Consider the following 10250-nt stretch of genomic DNA (forward strand, 5'->3'; position numbering starts at 1 on the left):
CCCTCCCAAGCATGATGTCCTTCTCCAAGGACCGGTCTCTCCTCACAACATGTCCAAAGTATGTTAGACGGAGCCTCAGAATCCTTGCCTCCAAGGAGCCACCCGGTCCAACCCTTTCCAGGACAAATCTGTTTGTTTTCCTAGCAGCCCATGGTATTCTCAATACTCTTCTCCAGCACCACAGCTCAAAGGCATCAATTTTCTTTCTATCCTCCTTGGTCATTGTCCAACTCTCTGATGCATGACAAGTGATTGTGAAGACTATGGCCTGTATCAGATGCACCTTAGTCTCCAGAGAGACACCGTTGCTCTTCAGTACGTAGGTCTCTTAGGCTGCATTTTTTTAATAGGAAACCAGTAGAGTGTGTGTGTGTATCCACACACATATGCATGAGTGGAGAGAAAGAGAATTTCAAAGAAATGCCTTACACAGCAGTGGGTCAGATATGAGGCTGGAAGCTTCTCCTGACTCACCTGGTTGCAGAGACGGGCAAACTCCAAATCATGAGGTCAGTTCTCCGTTGACTTATGAAGCTATGAGAGCGGATGATTCCCCAGATCTGAACTGGAGTTCAGATGAGAAGTTGGATGCAAGATAAAAAGTGAAAAAGCTGTACTAGAATAACCATAAGTATTGGATGCAGGTCAACCCTCCATGGAAACTCCCTTTACAGCAGAACACAAATTTGAGTCTAATCCTTAACAGTCGTGGCCAGTTGAGTTGATACATAAAAGTAACTATCACAGTAAGATAGCGTGAGGATTTTACATAATATTGTTAGATGATTCTTCTCTCTAGAGCTTTTGAAACTCTAAGGCTATATTTGAATTACCTCTCTAATTTGCCCAGTTTCAATACAGAAAAAAAAATTAGTATGTAAACAAAACCTCATGATATCAGTTTTAAATTTTAAGTTTTATTTTTTTATAGAGCATAAAAGCTATGCTGCTCCAGTAAAAACTGAAAATGTTCTTAATGTCTGAGCAACCTAAGGAACTGTTTAAGAAGGCAAGATGACTATCTGGCTAATCTCTTTGATGAGTATTGAAGGACTACTTTTGACAGGTGAGTAATATTTATATTGAAGAGATTATAGAGAAAAACACAGTAACTCATTCACTGTCCTGTCAATGGCGACTCATTATCGACCCCACTGGATAGAGTAGAAAAGATCCATATAGTGTTTCGAAGGATGAGATCTTTACAAAAGCTGAGTGGACACACAAAAGTAACGATCACAGTTGTATTTCCATATTTATCTCCTAAGGAGCAACTGGTGATATGAACTGTTGACTTTTTTGTTAGCATCAAAGTGCTTAACTATTGAACCAAAGAAGTTCTTAAAAGCATGATAAAGTATGTATAGAACTAGCTTACTGATAGTTAAAATTATGTGGAGTGGATGTTGAAATGTTTGCTCCTTGGTTTCCTTTTTTGTTTAGTAATATTGCCTTTGTTTAACAGTTGAGGTTGTATATTATAACAAAGAGTTAAAAATACTTGAATTTTTAGTGACCCATGAAGGTTGCTGTCTAAGTCTACAGGTTGTTTTTTTTTTAAGTCTATAGGTTTTAACAATAGCTTATTATATTCATTTTTTCTTTTATATTGTAACTTGAATGTCACAAAGCAAATTAATTTCTTGTTCAACCACTCATACACATTTTTGTTTTGTGACATTTTGTGACATTAATTTCTATGTTGTTGTTTGTTGTTGTTATGTGCCGTCAAGTTGCTTGCGACTCATAGCAACCCGATGTACAACAGTCCTAAACTGAATCTATTCTGTGCCAATCGCACTGCCTCTGACACACACATTCAGATTACCCCAGTCACTGAATCAATCCACCTCATAGAGGGTCTTTCCATCTTGCGCCGCTCCTCCACCCTCCCAAGCATGATGTCCCTCTCCAAGGATCTGTCCCTCCTTACAACATGTCCAAAGTATGTCAGACGAAACCCCAGAATCCTTACCTCCAAGGAGCAGCCTGGTTTAACCCTCTCTAGGATGAACCTGTTTGTTTTCTTAGCAGTCCATGGTACATTCAATACTCTTCTCCAGTACCACAGCTCCATTATTTTCTATATACACAGTAAAATTCTACTTTCCCCAGTAATCCTCCCAGTAATTCTGCTTTCCATAAATCCTTCTGTACTACTCCATGTCTTTCCTTTCTTTAGTAATAATGTGCTGATCATCCCCTTATTATATAATTCTTTCTCCTTCATTTCTCTTTCCTTTCCATCCCATCCCTGGACCTAGCCAAGACTGACTCTGTGTGTAAACCTTTCTTTAGCTTTTTATAGTAGGAGTTTTATATAAGGTGTGTCCTTTCGTGACTAATGAATTTCACTGTGCATAATGTCCTCTGAGGGAGTTCTGGTGGAAAGAAGCTCTGCTGCAATTCCAAAGTAGCACAGTTCAAATTCATCAGCTGCTCTGCCAGTGAAGGATGAGAAATCTCCTCCAGTGCCATTTACTGCCTCTGAAAACCCACTGGAGGGTCAGCTATGGGTCAGTTCTGAGTTGATGTACATACAACAACAACAACACAATGTCCTCTAGATTCATCTATGTCATACAACGCCTCATTTTTTTTCACTGTTGCATACTACTCTAATGTATACATAGACCATAGTTTCTTTATGCATTTATCAATTGATGGACACATGAGTTGTTTCTCTCTTTGCTACTGTAAATAAAGATGGCTATGAACATGGGTATACATGGGTGTACTCTTCATGTTGCATCTCTTGTTTCTTTAGGACATGTACCTAGTAGTGATATTGCTAGATCAAATAGTATTTCTTTTTCCAGCTTTCTAAGGAAGTGCCAAATTTCTTTCTATAGTGGTTGCATTATATTATTTTTTCACCAGCAGTGTATAATAATTCCAATCTCTCCATAACCTCATCAGTATTACTATCATAGTGAACTGTGCTGTGGTTGCAGATTACATTCATTGTTATAATTCATTTTTTAATTATATGGTGAAATTACTTTTAGAGTTTATCACTTTGTTTCCTCAAATGGAGTGGCTTATCTTAGTAATTGATGAATGTTTTGCGTGAAGTCTTTTCTTACATCATGTTCACAATTGTTTTTTTAATGTAATTACTCTATATTTTTTATGTTATTTGCATATAGATTTCTTTAGTTGGAAATACCCATTATGCTATTTAGAGGTAGGCCTGAACTGGTCTGACCAGATCTCATTGTGTAACTGTGAATAATTTCCTACACTTTTCAGGTGTCCAGTGCACGAATGGTACACAGGAGCCCTGAACTGGCCTCTGTTACGGTGTCCTAGATTATTCATTAATACTTCAGATAGAGACATTGAAAAACATTCCATAGATAATATTTTGTCTATGAACTCTGCAAGGAGATGACTGATTATTTTTTTCCTCTCACTTTCTTTTTTTTGTTTTTTTTTTATTAAATTTTATTAATTTTAATGAACATTTTCTCTCACTTTCTTAAATTGGTTTCACCTTGGTCCACATGGTTGCACATCCAGGAACATCTTTAAACATGGAAGGACTGATTAAAGTCATGCTTAGCCGATTCCCTTTGGGAATATAAAGTTAATAAGATGTAAAAAAAAATACTTATGAAGTTAATAAGATCTAAAAAGAACAGCAAAAGAATTTTAAAAATAAAAGTAATAAGCTTGCAACAATGAATGGATGGAAATCCAAAATCTCTGTAAATGTTCATTAACATTATTAAAATAAAATATAAAAAAGGTCTCTAATTAGGAAGGAAAAGGACTGTCTGTAATAATAAGGTCAAACTATCAGCACCTAAGACCTGTTGTTAATATTAGTGAGAAGATACTTCAGTTCTATTGTGGGTATAATTATATCATCTAAATAAATACAATGACATCCTAAAAAAAAAAAAAGTAATAAGCTATTGTTAAAAGTAACTACATATAGAAACTTCTTTGAACTAGGGAGCTAGTAAGGAGTGTGCTGCCAAGCCAAAAATAGGTGGTACAGATCCACCAATGAGCAACTCCTTGGGGAAAAAGATGGGCAATCTCCTCACATAGGATTTACAGTCTCTGAAGACCTGCTGGAGGGTCACCTAAGAGTCAGTTTCAACTTAATGGCAGTATTGAACAGGGCAGCCCTGATGCCTAACTCCATAAATAGTTGTGTTGTTAGCCTAAAGATAGCTGGTTTGAATACATGAGCAGTTGCATGGGAGAAAGACAGGCAAACTCCTTCCATACAATTTACAAACCCAGTTAGCTGTCAGTGAGTTCTGACTTGACAACAAAGAGTTTTAAGTTTATGATTCCAACCTACATTGTTACACGAGGCACATAACTCATTTTGGTTAAGGACATTTCGGCAATAACTCATGCTGAAGGCCCTCTCTGAGAATGTAAGGCAAGGGTAGAAGATGAAAATTAGATTCCCAGGAAGAGGGTAGGGAGTAGTTGAATAAAAACTATATCAACTGGGGTATTATAATAGTCCTGTTTATGTTGTACCGAGGAGGAGAAACTAGAAGATAGTATGACAAGCAGGAGAATGAATGTAGAGATAGCTTCTAGAAGACTTTTCTCCTCTCTGTTGTATTGTTGTGTACCATCAAGTCAGAATCAAGCCATTGCTGGCTCTCCAGCTGGTTTTCAGAGGCTGGAAATTGCACAGGAGGAGTTTGCCTGTATTTCTCCTGCAAAGTAGCTGGTGGCTTCGAACCATGTGTCTTCAGGATTGCAGCCCAGCTTCTTGTCACTAGGCCACCTCTCTAGGAAACAGAAATATAAGGGGGGAAAAAAGTGATTTTGCACATGGCCTTCTGAATAAAGAGCAGGAAAGAGAGGAATGAGGGGAAGCCGTTTAGTTAGGAACCAAATACATTTTCAAGCTCTCTGCAAGTGAAGTAGAAATTCAAGATTGTCCTGGTGAAAATGGAATTTTTGGGGAGCTTTGGTAGCCCAGTGGTAAGAGTGTGTACTGCCATCCCAAAGGCATGCAGTTCAAATCCACCAGCTGCTCTGCAGAAGAAGGATGGGCTATCTCCTCTTCTGTGAATAACAGCTATAGGTTGGTTCTGACTCCACAGTTCACAACAACAAAAAGATCAGATTAGGCAGGTTTTCCCTGAAAATTAGAGTTTTAACTATCACCTGGGAATTTCTTAGAAATGCAAAATTTAGGCCCACTCACCTTAGACCAGCCTGTGTATTAACAAGACCTTCTGGTGATACTGATTTATACTAAAATGTGCTTTGAAACAATGGTGAATCTGGTGGGTTGAATTGACCTTCAAAAATCAGTGCTTTTCTATTTCTTCCTAGTTCCTGGTCTGAGTTTACATATTAAGCCTGAAGAAGGTAGCCTTGCAGGAGGAACGTGGATCACAGTCATTTTTGATGGTAGGTTTGGGTCTTATTAAATCTAAGTTTCTTATTTATGGAATCAGAACCCCAAAAGTATCATTGATCCTTGTCTAAGGACAATAAGAAGACAAACTGAGAATATGTGACACTTGGCTGTCCTGAGTTTGAGAGGTGGAGGGAGAAGGTTCAACCCAACTAAACTTTGCAGATACTTAGTTTTAATGGCACAGAAGCAAAGGAAACCACACTACCATGCTCGTTTCTTTAAATACAATGAGCTAAGGCTTGTATTTAGGACACTGTAATGTGTTGGCAGCAACAGTCAGGAAATCAGGAGAAACATTGCATTGGGCAAGTCTGCTGTCATGGACATCTCCAAACTACTAAGGAGCAATTGTTGCAGACCAAGTGTAAAGTAAAAAAAAAGAGAGAGAGAGAGAGAGAGACAGAACATCAAAAATGCAATAAAACAGAGAGCATAAAAGACACGGGACCAGCACTTTGAATCAACTGAAGCTCCGCAAGCCACACCTCTCTGTGTATTTGTTGAGAATCAGGGGAAGCAAATCATAAAGAATCTTGTAAATGAAGCCGAGTTTTTATCTATTTTCATCCTAATGCTTAGCTCAGGAAGGAAGTATTTCACACGTATTAATACTCCCTCTGCAGGAGGACCCTAGCTGACTCTTGTCTGGAGGAAGCAGCTCATTTTTCTCTGATCTGTCACAAGAGAAATTCCAACTTACATTTTGTGATTCCTTCAATTTCTGACTAAACATATGGTTTATCATATATTATTTGGTATGAAATTTGGCTTCCCACAAGCAGTGATGTCAGTTTGAAGACTAAGGTGCACCTGCTTTAAGCCATGGTCTTCTAAATCACCTGCTTTACATCAGAGAGATGGATAGTGACTAAGGATGACAGAATTGATGGTTTGAGTTGTGATGATGGAGAAAAGTATTAAATATCCCATGGACTGCCAAAGCAACAAACAGATGAATCCTGGAAAAGATGTGACCAGAGTGCTTCTTGGAGGCAAGGATGATGAAGCTTCATCTTTCATATTTTGGACATGTGCCTAGGTGAGGCTATTCCATAGAAAAGGACATAATGCTTGAAAAGATAAAGGGTCAGCACAGGAGAGGAAGACCCCCAATGAGAGAGAATGCCATGGCGACTTCAGCCTTGGGCTCTAGTGTGTCAGAGATGGTGAAGATAGTGCAAGATAGGACAGGGTTCAGGTCCACTGTTCATAGGGTCTATATGAGTCATACGCAACTTGACGGTACCTAACAACAACAACAACAACAACAACAATGTGCCTTGGTTATGCTTGTCATAAATAGTTCTATACTTAGAGGCTTCTAAGCCATCAATTAGCATACCCATCCCTGCCATAGCAAAAAAGTACTTTTAAAAGTTAAAAAAAATTAAAAACCAAACTTTGTTGGATTTATGTGGATTTATTACTTTCTGATGAGAGAAAATGCTTTTCTACAGCACCTACAAGTGGAACTGAGGAGAATCCAATTAATCTTCAGAGGCACCCAGTGTCTTACATCGCTCTGTGTGGTATATTTTTATGTCATTTTTGTGTGAATTGTTCCTCTGCTCAACTTGAGATTTGCCCTTTCCTGTGGGTTTAGGTTTGGACTTGGATCTTCTGTACCCCAATAATGGCTCTCAGCTGGAGATAAACCTGGTGAATGTGGCGGTGTCTACCCTGCCAACCATTCCCTGTGATGTCTCTCCTCCCTTCTTGGATTTGCCTGTGGTGATGTGTCAGACCAGGTATGCCTGTCCACGAAGAAGATAGACCAGAGAGCAGGAGTGTTTCCTGTATACCTCAGTAGTTCTTCCTGATAAATTAAAGCAATTTCTTCTGTGATTGCAATTATCAGCTGTAGTTTTTATTAATATGTTCCATGTGACTATACTTCTTAAATGGTCCATGCCAGGGCTATGCGACTCTAGGGAGGATGAGAATATAAAGAACAATTCTGCTTTATTAATAAAAATGGACTGAACTGTGTTTGTATTTTCTCATGGTAAGGAACTCTAGGATTTCACTAAATGATGCCACTTTGCAATCTAAAGAACTCATGCTTTGAAAAAGACATAACAGTAAAGATTGTATATAAAAGTAAAACCTACCAGAAAGCAGGAATGGCATCCACTTCCTAAACAACAAGCTTCCAGAAACTCTATGAACTTTGATAAATGTCATAAGTTGTAGAAAGGCTTCAGGCCTTTTTCATAGGGTCGCTATGAGTCAGTTGTGCTTGACTTGAAGGCTATCAACAACAAAAACAACCAGAAAGGAGATTTAAAAAAAAAATCTTTAGCATGTTGCTGTGTTTGACTATTATCTCTTTTAGTAAATATTGTGTAGGATTCCAGATAATTGTCTTGCTCAACTTTCTGTTGGTTTGTCTAGTTCCCATGAGTTCATTTTTCTTTATTCATATTTTAGAGATGTTACATGAAGTGGATTATAAACAGGAAAACTTATAATTTCTTTTGATTTTTGTTTCCTGTGCTAAGGAAGTCTCTCCCTGGTCATGCCTGCCCTTTGAAATCCTAGTCAATCATACTGCAAAGACAACTTATTCCCTGAGCATCTGAATGGCATTTCTCCCTTCTTAGGAAGGTGGACAGGAGCTGAAATTCATTCTGTGACTACATCAATTTTCTGTAATTCATGCATAAGATGCATTCTTGTATGTTTGTGCATGTGAATAATCTTTGTATTAAAGCTCTTCTGATTTTGAATTTATGCACAAAATTTCTCACCATCTGTTTTTTCTGAAATAATCATTCAAATCTATGGTGATTAGTGGATCTAGTAAAAGAAAAGTGAAATACAGTTATCTTGGATGCCTTTAGAAAGGAGCTCTGGCACAATGGTTAAAAGCCCAATTATAACAAAAAGGTCAGAGGTTTGAATCCACTTGGCCCTTCTTGATAGAAATCCAGAGCAGCCTGCTTCTATAAGGAATCACAGACTTAGAAATCCTATGGGGAACTTCAACTGTTCTACACGCTTGCTATGAACTTGAAGCAATTCAACTCTGCTTCATTAGCTCAAAGAGAATATTTGAAGTGGAAAAGTGGGGTTGTTCAAAACTCAAAAGGGAGCTCTGGGGGCCTAGAGGGTAAGAAGTTGCACTGTCAACCTAAAGGATGTGAATCAGAACCAATTCAATTCTGTTTCATGAGCCCAGAGAGGAAACTTGAAGTGGTCAATGATGTTGTTAGCTTGGGGAATTCATGGATTTCGCTTCATGAAGATTTCCACTTTCTGTTCTCAGACCTCTGTTACCTGATGCTCGTGAGGGATTGTACTACCTGGATGTGCACTCTGGGGGGCACGCAGTAAGAAGCCTGCAAACGGGACCATTCAGCAGCTGCACTTTCAAGGTAGGTTCTGTGGATGGAGGAAAATGAAAGTATGCTTGTGCTGCTGATAAGAACAAGTGTCCAAAGTCAGGTAGAGAGAGTCTGCTTAAATGGTGAGAAGGAAGGTGGATGGTAGCTGCTGCCTCCTTTGGACTCTCTTAATGAAGGTGAAGCATCGAGCATTTGTAGATTAGGCTCTAGATACGGGTTTTATGTGTACTGTCTCATTTAATACCCACAACCTTTTTATGAGGTAGCTAATATTAACTTTCTTTTACTAATGAATAATCTGAAGCTGAGGGAGAGGAAATAATTTGCCAGTGATGTCCAGACAGCAATTGCTACAATCTGGATTTGAACCTTGCATCTGCCTCTACTTTCCTCGACTAAACTGGAGCCCATAGAGAAGTCACAGAGATTACCATTGCAGCTCAATGTTTTGTTTTACAGCTGAGAGTATTCTGAGTTTCAAGATGGTGAAGGGACTCAGGGTTACAACATTTTCATGAAGGGATCTAACTTTGACCTTGTAGTTACATGGTTTGACTATAGTCACCACACTTGACTGAGGAAGTGCATTTTGATGGAACTTCTTTCAAACTTAGAACAAGTATGGAAAGAGAAAGAGAGAGTGAGAGGGAAAGAATTAGTTCGCTTATAAGGTCAACACATGATTTATTTTAGATTCTGGTTTTAGATTTTAGACTCTAGAGTATTTTAGATATATCATTGCACTGTCTAGTTGGCTCCAACACATAGCAAGCCTCTAGAAAACATATCAAAAAACATAGCCTTCAGAAAACAAACCACACACGATGGGACCCTAAGCCATCCTCAGAACCTGATATGTGTATGCCCATACAGTCACTACGCCAATTTATACTGGTGCCCTAGTGGCAAGAAGTTGCACTACAATCCCAAAGGCATCCAGTTTGGAGCCACCAGCTGCTCCACAGGAGAACGGTGGGCTATCCCTTGCTATTAACTGCCTCTGAAAACCCACCAGAGGGTCAGCTATGGGTCATTTCCGACTCTAAAGTACACAACAAAAACAACAACAACAATTCTATGTTTGGTTCAGTTTACCATCCATTTCAGATTAATTTCATATGAAAATGATTACCAAAGAAGTAGGTTCTTTAGGGAGAGAATTGGCAATTTTTACCACTTATTTGGCATATAGACAATCACCTTTTGTGTGATTTACAGCCTCAGAAACTCAAAAATGGAGGGTCATCTTTGAATTGGTCCAACTCTGTGGCAGTCTGGCCTTATAAAAACAGACTGAAGAAATAATAGTAATAATGAAAGGCCTAATGATGTCCTTCTGAAAAGCAGGCAAAGAAATCCTTTTAGATTACCCATCCAGCTGTGGGTTGGTGTGCGGTGACTGACACTCCAACTCATCGGCAGCTAGTGACAACACCAACATGTATAGAGAATCTCAGCTTAAGAACTGTTTTGAAGGGGGAGCTCTGGTGGCCTAG

At 38.7% G+C, this 10250-nt stretch overlaps 1 protein-coding gene across 1 annotated transcript in view; it reads left to right on the forward strand.

Annotated features, from left to right (window-relative positions):
- The first annotated feature begins 1014 nt into the window (after positions 1–1014).
- Positions 1015–10250, forward strand: part of PKHD1 (polycystic kidney and hepatic disease 1 (autosomal recessive)) — an 866042-nt gene continuing 856806 nt past the window's right edge. Inside the window, exons 1-4 of the mRNA XM_006882114.1 lie at positions 1015–1066; positions 5320–5397; positions 7011–7155; positions 8676–8784. Coding sequence (XP_006882176.1) covers positions 1015–1066; positions 5320–5397; positions 7011–7155; positions 8676–8784 — 384 coding nt within the window. The remainder of the gene's footprint in view (positions 1067–5319; positions 5398–7010; positions 7156–8675; positions 8785–10250) is intronic.

The sequence above is a fragment of the Elephantulus edwardii genome, unplaced genomic scaffold (assembly GCF_000299155.1).
Source record: "Elephantulus edwardii isolate Elephantulus edwardi_28Jun2011 unplaced genomic scaffold, EleEdw1.0 scaffold00017, whole genome shotgun sequence".
NCBI lineage: Eukaryota > Metazoa > Chordata > Mammalia > Macroscelidea > Macroscelididae > Elephantulus > Elephantulus edwardii.